The following is a 13,424-nucleotide window of genomic DNA, read 5'->3' as shown; positions in this document are numbered from 1 at the left end:
AATGTGTCGGTCGGTCGGTGGAGAAGCCAGCTATAACCCGTCCGTTTTGTTTCATGTTTGTGACCTCATGAAAGACAATACAGCCACATTACCATAACTCTGTTTATACAGGAGCCTCTGTTATGAGGTTTGCGTCTAATTATTGTATAAAATGAATGAGTACAGATTAAATTATTTGTGAATTTATGTAATGTGATTTTAAACCGTTAATGTGAGAGAATTGTATTCCCTTTAAAGTTTACCTAAGTCATTGGCCCGCCCCCATGAGCACAGACATGATCTGGCTCATGGGACAGCCCTTTTCTACTGTTACGACTAAAACCCACACCTGAAGAAATCCTCTTCGGGCCATGCGTACCTCGTCATATCGGCTTAGCCTACTAGGGAACCTCCCCTATCATTTCCTTGTAACCATATCTACTGTTGGTTTGTTTGTGTATTTCCGTGATTATTTAGTTAGTTAGTAAATACATTATTAAGACAATTGGTGTATGGAAGATTCATAGTAAAGGCTGGGTTCGTGCAGATAACCAACAATTTACGACGTTTGGAATGAGACTAATGTGAGGTAAAGAATAATTAATTAATTAGAAGATTAATTGAGTTATATTAGGAAAATTCTAATTTTGTAATCTGAAGATTTTCCTTGGTGCCCCAACATCCTAGTTAATTACATTTACATTTTTTTTATAATCAAGCCTCAGGATGTTTTTAAAATATATAATCGATAATATATCGCCCGCAAATGTCTTTCAGAGTAGGAGAGGGAAAAGCAATACCTATCCAAACTCTGTTGCGTGAGCAAAACTCATGTGACCACTTGACGCGATGTTATCGTTCTGGCTCATTTTTCAAAATAAAAGCCTGAAACTATGTCTGAAGACTGTTGACACCTTGAGGAAGCGATAGGAAAAGGAATCTGGTTCATATCCCTTTAAATCCAGCAAAGGGAGGCTATGGAACATGGAGTTTTCAAAATAGAAGCCACTTCCTGTTTTGATTTTCCTCAGGGTTTCGCCTGCAATATCAGTTCTGTTATACCCACAGACAATATTTTGACAGTTTTGGAAACTTTAGAGTGTTTTCTATCCAATACTAATAATATGCATATATTAGCAACTGAGACTGAGGAGCTGGCCGTTTACAATGGGCACATTTTCATCCAAGCTACTCAATACTGCCCCTGCAGCCATAAAAAGTTTATGATGCCAAAGACACGACGAAGGCCATAAGCAAACAAGAAAATGCTCACCCAAATACAACACTCCAAGTGGCCAGGGATTTTAATGCAGGGAAACTGAAATATTTTACCTCCTTTCTACCAGCAAGTCTAATGTGCAATTAGAGATGAAAAAAACTCTAGGTCACCTCTTTTCTACACACAATGACGCAGACAAAGCTCTCCCTTGCCCTCCATTTGGCAAATCTGACCAATACTCTATCCTCTTAATTCCTGCTTACAAGCAAAAACTCAAACAGGAAGTACCAAGGATGCGTTCAAAATGGAAGTGGTCCGATGAAGCGGACGTTAAACTACAGGACTGTTTCGCTAGCACCGATTGAAATATGCTACGGCATTCATCCAATGGCATTGAGGAGTTTACCATATTAGTCACCAGCTTAATTAATAAGTGCATCGACGACATCCCCACACCGTATGTACATATCTTAACCAGAAGCCATAGATTGCGAGCAACATCCACACTGAGCTAATGGTAGAGCTTCCACTTTCAAGGAGCAGGACACAAATCTGGACACTTATAAGATATCCACTATGCCCTCCGATGAACCATCAAACAGGCAAAACATCAATACAGCACTAAAATCTAATCCAACTCTGACACTTGTCAGATGTGGCAGGGCTTGCACACTATCATGGACTATAAAGGGAAACCCAGCCGTGAGCTGCCCAGTGACGCAAGCCTACCAGAGGAGCTAAATGCCTTCTATGCTCGCTTCTGGCAATCAACGCTGAATCATGTATGAGAGCACCAGCTGTTCCTAACGACTGTGTGATCACACTCTCCATAGCCCATGTGAGTAAGATCTTTACATAGGTTATCATTCACAAAGCAGCAGAGCCAGACGGATTAGCAGGACGCATACTCAGAGCATGTGCTGACCAGCTGGCAAGTTTCTTCACTGACATTTTCAACCTTTCCCTGACCCAGTCTGTAATACCCACATGTTTCAAGCAGACTACCAAAGTACTCATGCTCAAGAACACCAAGGTAACCTGTCTAAATGACTATTGCCCCATAGTGCTCAGATCTGCAGCCATAAAATGCTTTGAAAGGCTGGACCCACTCCAATTCACATACAGCCCCAACATATTCACAAATGAAACAATCTCTATTGCACTCTACACTTCCCTTTCCCACCTGGATTAAAATAATGCATACGTGAGAATGCTGTTTATTGATTACAGCTCAGTGCCCTCTAAGCACATCACTAAGCTAAGGACCCTGGGATTAAACACCTCCCTCTGTAATTGGATACTGGACCCTCTGGCAGGCATACCCCAGGTGGTGAGGTTAGGCAACAATACGGTTCTCTACGCTGACCCTCAACATGGGTGCCCCTCAGAGGTGCGTGCTTAGCCCCTTCCTGTACTCACCCACAACTGCGAGGCTGGCACACAACTCCAACACCATCATTAAGTTTGCTGACGACACAACGGTGATAGGCCTGATCACCGACTACGATGAGACAGCCTACAGGGAGGTCAGAGACCTGTCAATGTGGTGCCAGGACAACAAACTCTCCCTCAACGTCAGCAAGACAAAGAAGCATATCGTGGACTACAGGAAACGGAGGGCCGAGCACACCCCATTCATGACAACACCTTTTTCCCCCTCAGGGGGCTGAAAAGATTTGGTATGGGCCCTCAGATCCTCAAAAAGTTCTAAATCTGCACCATCAAGAGCATCTTAAATGGCTACATCACCTCTTGGTATGGCAACTGCTCGGCATCAGACCGTAAGGCGCTACAGAGGGTAATGCGTACGACTCAGCTCCCTGCCATCCAGTACCTCTATACCAGGCGGTGTCAGAGGAAAAATTGTCAAAGACTACAGCCACCCAAGTCACAGTCTGTTCTTTCTGCTACCGCAGAGCGTTACCGGAGCACCAAGTCTGGGACCAAAAGGCTTGAGAACAGCTTCTACCCCAATGTACATAGTACTTCAATTAATCAATCAATCACCTAACCAAACCTACATGTACATATTACCTCAATCAATCACCTCAACTACCATGTACCTCAGTACACTGACTCGGTACCGTTACTCCTTGTATATAATCTGTATATTGCCTCGTTATCGTTATTTTGTTGTGTTATTTTGTGTTACTTCTATTTCTTTGTTAATTTTCAAACTGCATTGTTCGGAAAGTGGCTCGTAAAGTAAGCATTTCACATTAAAGGCTACACTTGTTGTATTCAGCGTAACTGACAAATAACATTTTATGTGAAAAGAGATTCAACCTCAGAATCCATTTCACATGACTCATTATTTGTCCCAGATATCTCCTTTCTTGTATATTCTAAATATGTCTCTTTTGACAGGCTGGCCTTTTGGGAGGTTAGTGTGTAAGCTGAGTGGGATGGTTCAAGGCATATCAGTGTCAGCTTCAGTCTTTACTCTGGTGGCCATAGCTGTGGATAGGTGAGGTTTCTTTCAACTGATTAAATCATTTTATTAAATTTATTGTGCGTGTTTGTGTGTGTTTAGAAAATTTCAATGCAATTTCACAGCACAACAGACAATTTCACAATACAGACATTTTACAGAACGTTCTCCCCCTCACCTCCCGTCTGAACAGGTTCCGCTGCATCGTATACCCCTTCAAGCAGAAGCTGACAATCTCCACCTCCACACTGATCATCATCATCATCTGGGTGCTGGCTATCTCCATAATGTGTCCCTCAGGGGTCATGCTCCAGGTACACTGTCTAATGCTGGTGCATGTCAGGTTTTATTAATCAACGGATTTGAGAGGGACACATCAACATGTCAAGTTTAACATCAATGTAAAGCGTAAGCATCAGACACATTTTCATCCCCTTCAGTTTTTTTATTGTGACTCTGTATTTCCAAGGTGACCAAGGAGCAGCGTGTCCTTATCCTACTGGGGGACGGCTACAACAACACCCGCCCCTTCTACTGGTGCCGTGAGAACTGGCCCAATCAAGAGATGAGGAAGATCTACACCACCGTCCTATTCGCTAACATCTATCTAGCCCCATTATCACTCATTGTCATCATGTACGCCCGCATCGGATTCACCCTCTTTAAGACGGCCATACCCTCCTCCGGCGGGTGCAGTGGTAGTGGCAGCAGCGGTGGGACGAAACCCAGCCTGGACAACAACCGTCAGTCGAAGAAGAAGAAGAGGGTGATCAAGATGCTGTTGGTAGTAGCGCTTCTCTTCATCCTGTCATGGCTCCCGCTGTGGACGCTGATGATGCTAAGCGACTACGCCAGCCTGACGGCAAGCCAGCACCGCATCATCAACATCTACGTGTACCCGCTAGCCCACTGGCTGGCCTTCTTCAACTCCTCCGTCAACCCCATCATCTACGGCTTCTTCAATGAGAACTTCCGACGGGGGTTCCAGGCCGCATTTAAATTCCAGCTGTGCTCCGCAGTCATGGAGCGGCAGAAGACCTACTCGCATCGTATCCAAGGCAACGCAGTGTTACCAGCGAACCTGCACCTGCCCACCGGGGCCGGCTCAGGGGGGTCGGAATTGGCTTTGGTGAACAGGAAGGGGCTGGGTCGGGAGGAAGTTGTCGGGCGGACATCCGGCGGGCGATCGTCAGAGAGCGACGTGAAGGAGCAGGATCTGATCATGGAGGATCTGGAGAAGGTATCCCAGATTTGAAAATGTCAAAACATACTGTATTGGGACATGTACAGGACAGATTTAAACATTTCATATATACTGTATGTGCCATTGGGACATGTAGTGGGCAGATTTAAAGATGCGATTTTAATCACATATACTGTAACACATGCCATAGAGAGACATTCACATAACCTGGAGTAGGTATCAGATTTAAACATGACATTTAAACATGTACTGTTACATTTACTGCAATACCCATACTGTGCTATAGACGTTCAGGAAATGCAGAAGGTATCCCAGAATACACACATACTGTACCTGCCATAGAAACCTGAGGCAGACGCTGCACTGAGAAGACCCTAACACCATGGAGAAGATATCCCAGATTTAAACACTGAATTTTAACATGTACTATAACACATACACTGTACGTGCCATTGCCCATTAGGACCGGCCAGAGGAGCCAGACCCTGCAATGAGCACAGAGGATACAGGCTGGGTCCCAAATTGCACCCTATTCTCTAAATTATTGCAACAACTTGCCATGTGGCCCCGTTTTTAAAGGATTGTGGGTAATTCCAATTTTTTAGACTTCATGACACTTTTACACAATATTATGTGCATGTTTGAAGAAAGAAAACTATAGTTCTATATTAGTATTAAGCAGTTTGTTGTGCTTTGAGGTGTACTGGATCATGGTACATGGATATCAAAGCCAATGACACAACATTTTCCCAACATCAACAATGTCATGAGCACCACCCTTAATGACCGAGGCAAATGCAACATTCCACACTGCTTGCAGCTCTACCACCACTTATTCTACTGCTAGTGGATTGAGCACTATGCTCAACAATGCCTGCGAAAGTGGGTTAAAATGACTGATAATCAAAAACATAAATCAATGTTAAAACAATAAGACACAATCACTGAAAGTAACTAATCAAAATTATGAACTAGATCTAGCAGATAACAGTTTTGGAATTGATCAAATTAAGTTGGATCTAAGGCATTTTTTAGATGCTGGACTTGTGAAACACCAAGTATATTATACATATGAATACCTCATCTTGGAAATACTCAAAATGTTGAGTATTTTTCAAAATACATTTACATCATTTAGGAGACTCTTATCCAGAGCAATTTACAGGAGCAAAGCCTTGCTCAAGGGGACATTGACAGAATGTTCACTTAGTCACATCGTGGATTCGAACTAGGGACCTTTTGGCCATAACCGCTAGACTACCTGTCACTAAACTAGCACAATATTTTTTACGCTGCAGGCACATCTCTGCTTGGCAGAAGTATGTACAATCTGTCTAAACATCTCTTTCTGAATGTCATGAATATGTTTCATTATTGTGTCCATGTTTAGTGGATGGTGGATTCATCCATACAGAGACACTGATTGTGGCAAAGAGGGAAGATGATTAACAGGGAATTCTTTTATACACAATTCTTGATTATGTTCAATTACATGCCAATCTCTCTATGGGGAAAGTCTGATTGGAAAAGACAACATTAACTATAGATGTAAGAAAGATTTGATTTGAGCATCATCTTGTATCATACTGCACTTTGATTGTCTTGTCTCGAACATTGCATTCCATTTGCTTGCACCAAATATGCAACCTTCCATTCCAGTACCTCTTTTGTATTGAAAACCATAAGTAGAACACATTGTTCTTAAACTGATGTTTAAGGGGGCACATTTTCTCCTTTTTTTCCTTCCACAGGTTATATATGACCTATGAGACACACTTAATGTCACAAAGAAATTGTGCAGTCAACCTTCATTCAGCCGTGCAGTAGCCAGTGGACATCAATTTCCTCATGGCTCTTTAGGGTCATGACTGACTGGTGACATTTAAGGATGACATCTCACACTTAAGAGGGACATCTTATTGAATGTCATATGATATGCATGGATTCATCCTTACCAGTGGACAATACCTGTGCCTCTTGCTGGGCTATGCTCAGTCAAAGAGGGGAGTGGGAGGGTGGATGGATGCAGGGGGACACTTGTTGTGCTCCGCACCTCTGTCAAAGGTGGGAGTGAGAGGATGGATGCAGAGGGACACTTGTTGTGCTCCACACCTCTCAGTCAAAGGGAGGGACACTCAGAGCCGAGGCGAACGCAGTGATGTGCCTATTCAGTTGCCTTGGGACTGATTAGAACATGACAAGAGACCATGCAGGGATGAGAGATGCCTCCTGCTGCTGCACACTTAGACAAGAGGACTGGGAATAAAAGGGAATAGAATCAACCAACCACCAACAGTTAAGCAGTGTACTTATGAGATACAGCGAAGGATATTATTTTATGTTGTTTTGTTTGTATTTGAACAGTGATTGTGAATATTCATTTTTAACGATGAGTGTCTTGCACTAGAATTTTATGCTGCTTTTCTGTGTGCTAAAATATTGTAAACTCTTCTGCTGAACAGGAATAGTTGTTCTGACTAATTTATCCTTGTTAACAAAGAAAATATTACTTTATGACTGACAGCCTACTTAATTTGGAGGCTAAGGAATCTATATGTCATATAAATACAGTGGCGGTGGAATTTTGTAGCTGTATTCATGCATGTTTTACTCTTTTGGAAAACCTTTATGATGTTGGAAAACCTTTATGATGTTGGAAAACCTTTATGATGTTGGAAAACCTTTATGATGTTGGAAAACCTTTATGATGTTGGAAAACCTTTATGTTGTTGGAAAACCTTTATGATGTTGGAAAACCTTTATGATGTTGGAAAACCTTTATGATGTTGGAAAACCTTTATGATGTTGGAAAACCTTTATGATGTTGGAAAACCTTTATGTTGTTGGAAAACCTTTATGATGTTGGAAAACCTTTATGATGTTGGAAAACCTTTATGATGTTGGAAAACCTTTATGTTGTTGGAAAACCTTTATGATGTTGGAAAACCTTTATGATGTTGGAAAACCTTTATGATGTTGGAAAACCTTTATGATGTTGGAAAACCTTTATGATGTTGGAAAACCTTTATGATGTTGGAAAACCTTTATGTTGTGGAAAATAACTGGTAGCCTAATATTTCACTTCCATCATGGTTTCTAGTTCCCACGCAACACTGTGTCTTAACATCACAGTTATGTCAGTCGACACAATGACACTGTTAGGAAACAGGGAATTATGGATCTAGACCAAGGCTCTCCAAACTTGTTCCTGGAGAGCTATCCTCCTGTAGGTTCTCGTTCCAACCCCAGAAGTATAGCCTGATTTGGCTTATCAACCAGCTCGTTGTCAGATTAAGGTGTGCTAAATTAGGATTGGAGCAAAAACCTACAGGAACTGTCCCGTTCGTCATATGAATCGGACCAAGGTGCAGCGTGGTATGCGTACATTCTTTATAAGGATGAACACAGAACAAACTAACCAAAATAACAAAACGACATGTGATGCTATACAAATGAGTGCTAATAGGCAACTACACATAGACAAGAACCCACAAACACAAAAAGGAAAATGGCTACCTAAATATGATCCCCAATCAGAGACAACGATAAACAGCTGACTCTGATTGGGAACAATATCAGGCCACCATAGACATACAAATGACCTAGACCTACAAAACCCCTAGACATACAAAAACCTAGACAATACAAAAACTAGTATACCCACCCTCGTCACACCCTGACCTAACCAAAATATAAAGAAAACAGAGATATCTAAGGTCAGAGCGTGACAGGAACAGGGTTTGTTGTATAAAAGGGTTTGTTGTTTGTTTATGTACTGTATCATATCTGTCAAAGTCATCAAATGTCATCAAATGTTATGATAGGTTGTCTGTTGTTGTCATGAAACTGACAGGGCTGTGATTTGTCATGAAGTGTTGCCACAATAGCGGTGTTGTGATTGTCCGGTTCAAGAAATTTGTAAAAATACATACCTCAGCTTATCGGTTGAAGATGAGTCCACCCAGCCTCTGAGATTGTACAATCATTTGAACTGTTTACAGCTGCTAAGTAATCGTAATAAATCAGTTAAAAATTATTTAATTTTGAAGATTATCAAAGGCGTGTGTTCCCACATGAAAAAACAGTTTAGTATTCACTGTAGTGGTTTTGCGGACTTTACTGTAGTATTCACTGTAGTGTTTATGCAGACTAAAGTACTGTAGTATTTACTCTAGTGTTTTTGCAGACATTACAGTAGTATTTACAATACTGCTTTTGTTATATCATTGACATAGCAGTGATGGCTTTGTCTTTGAGGAAACCTACTGGACAAAATACTCAAAGAGCAGATTTTCCATAACACGTATGTAGGATTCAGAGCTTCTGCTCTTTTTTTTAATAAACTGTAGGTAACACATTATATGGTCTATACTTGGCATGTAGGTTTCGTATGGGTGGCACACATTGGGATATGGGTTAATGGGCAGTGTATATGCAAATCAAATACTTGAATGTATACTATAGTAATTACTGTAGTGTTTTTGCGGATATTACTGTACTATTAAAGTGTTTTGCAGACTAGTGTTTTTGTGAACATTACTATAGTATTTGCTGTGGTGTTTTTGTGGTCTGAAGTATACTGTAGTATTTACTCTACAGTATACTACAACATTCTATAGTAAGTACTACACATTCTCGAGGTATACTACAGTGTGTAGTAGGTGGGTATTCTACAGTTTACCACAGAATTCTATAGTAAGTACTGTAGTATTCTATAGTAAACTGTAAACTTTTACATGTGGGTTGTTATGTTGTGTTACTGGGCTTCTGCGTAAATGCTTTGTACTCTGTATGAGCTTATCATTGCTAATGGAGGAGAACATTGTGGCTTCAAAATAAACATGTTATAAATCTACATGGAAAATAAGTTGTTGAGTCAGTGAGTTTGTGAACGAATGTATGCTTTGAGGGACTTGTAATTCACCATGAAATTAATTTTCACTTATCAGTTTCACATCACTTTTTCAATATATCAATGTTCTGTTCACTAGCAAAATCTAGAAATCTACTGTATGCTATGTCTGGAGATGAAACATAGAGAATAGTGAATAGTATAACAAGTCTGCTGTGAGATTTGGACTGTGCTGGATATTTATAAGAGGAGTATGGAGTCAATTGGGTTTTAGAGAGCTCAAATAGTTCCTAGAGTTTCATCATCCTTGTCTGAGTTTTGGCTAGTAGTCATATACAGAAGTAGTATAAAAGTAATTCCATCTTAATGCCCCCCTGGGACTCAATAAAGTTATATTATTGTCTATTCAACAAGGACTCCACCACATTTAGACATGGAATTCACCACATTGCCCTTGTTGTTGGCAACACATTTCACAGGAATGGCACAGAGCATTATAATTACTGAACCTACTGTAGTAGCACTTACCATTTTTGGAAAGTGAAGTGAAGTGCTACTGCATAATTGCACACCTAGTCTACTTATGGCCTACTAACGGTATTATATGGTTCTGTTACAGGGTAATAAACTGGCAGCTACACTTGTAGAAGATCTATGGCATGTTAAGTGTGGCTGTTCAGTTCAGTAAACCCTGTAGCGATTCCAGCCATCTTAGCTAAGCTAATGGATTCTGTGAATTTTCAATTTAAATAATACCTAATTCCAAAATAAACAGACCAGGCTACGGATGAAACAAGGGGATGAAACAAATGTCAAAATTAAATGTGCAAACCTTTTTAATCCACAGATGTTTTTAATCCTAATGGATGAACATGGAAGGTATACGGTATACGCTGTCAATGAAAACCCTGAGACTTGCACTCTCCTTCTTTCTCTCTCTCATTCTCACTCATTCTCTCTCTCCTCTCTCTCGTTCTCTCTGTCTCTCTCTGTTATCTCTCTCGCTCTCTCTCTGCCTCTCTCCACTATCTCTCTCTCTCCCTCTCTGCCTCTCTCTCTCTCTCTGCTGCTCTCTCTCCCACTCTGCCTCCCTCTCCCTCTCTCTCTCCTTTATCCCTCTCCCTTCCCATCTTTGCCTGTCTTCCAACTAATCCTGCAGGATTACACACTCACGGCCCTCCTATGGCACATTGCCAAATCACATCCACCGGTGCCTGCTAATGCTTAATCAAACCTAGCAAAGTACTCTGCATGTTTGCTGCTGTTACAGTTGTTATTGTTGTTGTTCTTAATTCTCCACATACTGTGCCTCATTGAAAGGTAAATCACTTGCTACAAGGCTAAGGCAGTGCAGCCTGCACCTCCCCATCTGTTCACAGGCATGTGTTTAGCTCTCATCACATAGGCCAGGACTCTCAAACCCTGTTCCTGGTAGGCTAATGCAACTTTAATGTGAACTCACAACACCATTGACATAGTAAATCATAAATGCAGCAGGCGGGTGCTTCTATATGTGGCTATATAGCTTTCCACAATGTGTAATTAATTCTGATTCCTTTATTTGGGCATCTGCTTATCAGCAACCCAATGGAGAAATTAGACTTTAACAATCAAAATTGTGTGTTTACGGATATAGTAGCATCTTATTTCATTATATAGACGGCAAATAAGTTTAAAAATAATGGTTCCATAGATGACGTAAATCGTCATTATATATAGTAAAATACAAAACAACAGCCTTATGATAAATATGATAAACACATATAGCTACAGTGTGTGTCAAAATCAAGTACATCAGTCACGAACCATAGGGCGTGTGAAGGTACATTCTGGTACTCTGTGCAGCATTGTGATTTTAAACCTCCCCTTATTGTCCTGTATTTATTTATTTGTCCTTCAACCTGAAAAAATAAAGTTTCAATGCATCAGTTATTTCAACGGTCGTAAGTGCATAACATGAATCAGAGAACAGTACTAAACGGCAACTTCTCTACTTTTCAACCTCATATTTATTATCTCCAGCATCAATCCAATGTCTACATACAGTGCCTACATACCCCTTGACGTATTCGGTGCTTGTACACCGCTGCTATTCTCTGTTGTTATCATCTATGCACAGTCACATTAATACTGTAACTCTACCTATATGTACATATTACCTCAACTAACCGGTGTCCCCGCACATTGACTCTGTACCGGTACCCCCCTGTATATAGTCTCGCTATTGGTATTTTACTGCTGCTCTTTAATTACTTGCTACTTTAATTTTGTATTCTTATCCATATATGTTTTAACTGCATTGTTGGTTAGGGGCTCATAAGTAAGCATTTCACTGTAAAGTCTACTGTAAGGAGCATTTCACTGTAAGGTCTACTGTAAGGAGCATTTCACTGTAAGGTCTACTGTAAGGAGCATTTCACTGTAAGGTCTACACCTTGTTACACTGATGCATGTACAAACTCAAATCTCGTCACAGAGAAACACAGCAAGCAGAGGTAAAGGTACTTAAAGTCTTGACAAAAACAAGGCAACAGCACAAGAGTGCACTGAACAAAACATAAGACCTAAGCACAGATACAAGCAACAAAGGAACATAAATAGCAAGGCAATTAGGTGAACAGAGAAGGTAATCAAAACCAGGTGAAACCAATAAGTAATAATTAGGGTAACCTGGAAACTAGAAGACAAGGCAAGGGTGCCCTCCAGCGGTAACCTAAGGGAATGGCTCCTGACATTCCCTTGGGGGGTTATGGTCCCAATGAATGGCTCCTGACGTTCCACTAAGGGTAGCAGAGAGGCGACGGAACTCCCAAATGAGTCCGGGGTCCAGAATGTCCGGAGCCGGAACCCAGGATCGCTCCTCAGGACCGTAAACCTCCCAGTCCACGAGATATTGAGTCCCATGCTGGAAATGGTGACTGGAGAGGATGCGTCGCACAGTGTAGAATGGCTGTCCTGCTATCCTGCGAGGCGGAGTTGGAGGCCGAGTGGCCGGAACCAGAGGATTGAACACCACCGGCTTGTCTGGAGATGTGGAAGGTGGGGTGAACCCTCATGGGCCAGGGAAGACGAAGGCGATAGGCCACTGGATTGATGCACTGTAGAACCTTGAATGGCCCAACGTTCTGGGGTGCCAACTTCCTAGATTCCACGCATAGATGCAGATCCCTAGTAGACAACCAGACCATCTGGCCTGGACGCAGGAGATGGTGAGAACGGAGATGACGGTTGGCCTGTCGTTGAGCCCGGGCAGAGGACCTCAGGAGCGCTGAACGAGCCCTCTTCCAGTCCGGTGGCAACGAAAGATGAGATGTTGAGCGGATGGAACCACCACTTCAATCTCCTGATCTGGAAACAGAGGAGGCTGGTACCCGCACAACCCCTAGAATGGTGACAGGCCGGTGGAGGAATACTGGAGAGTTTTTTGTGCGTACTCCACCCAGGGACGATGCTGACTCCAAGTGGTGGGGTTGGTGGACACACTGCACCGCAAGGCGGCCTCCAGATCCTGGTTCACCCGCTCCGGCTGATTACCCCAGAAGAGTACAGAACACCCTCCAGAATCTGGAGGCAAACTGGGGGCCCCGGTCGGAGACAATGTCCAGAGGAAGATCGTGAAGGTGGAAAACATACTGAAAAACTAGCTGAGCAGTCTCTCGGGCACATGGAAGCTTAGGCAGTAGAACGAAATGTGCCGCCATGGAAAAGCTATCCACAATGACCAGGATGACAGTGTGGC

The 13,424-nt window shown here is 42.0% G+C and overlaps 1 protein-coding gene across 1 annotated transcript in view; it reads left to right on the top strand.

The window, feature by feature from the left end:
- The window catches only part of LOC110523354 (neuropeptide FF receptor 2), a 35,612-nt gene extending 28,151 nt beyond the window's left edge, over window positions 1–7,461 (top strand). The window contains exons 3-6 of the mRNA XM_021601980.2: window positions 3,566–3,665; window positions 3,823–3,943; window positions 4,099–4,869; window positions 6,585–7,461. Coding sequence (XP_021457655.1) covers window positions 3,566–3,665; window positions 3,823–3,943; window positions 4,099–4,869; window positions 6,585–6,602 — 1,010 coding nt within the window. The 3' untranslated portion in view covers window positions 6,603–7,461. The remainder of the gene's footprint in view (window positions 1–3,565; window positions 3,666–3,822; window positions 3,944–4,098; window positions 4,870–6,584) is intronic.
- The last annotated feature ends 5,963 nt before the right edge of the window (window positions 7,462–13,424 follow it).

This window comes from Oncorhynchus mykiss, chromosome 5, assembly GCF_013265735.2.
Source record: "Oncorhynchus mykiss isolate Arlee chromosome 5, USDA_OmykA_1.1, whole genome shotgun sequence".
NCBI lineage: Eukaryota > Metazoa > Chordata > Actinopteri > Salmoniformes > Salmonidae > Oncorhynchus > Oncorhynchus mykiss.
Note: the sequence above shows the minus strand (reverse complement) of the source record. Positions and strands in the feature narration are given on the sequence as shown.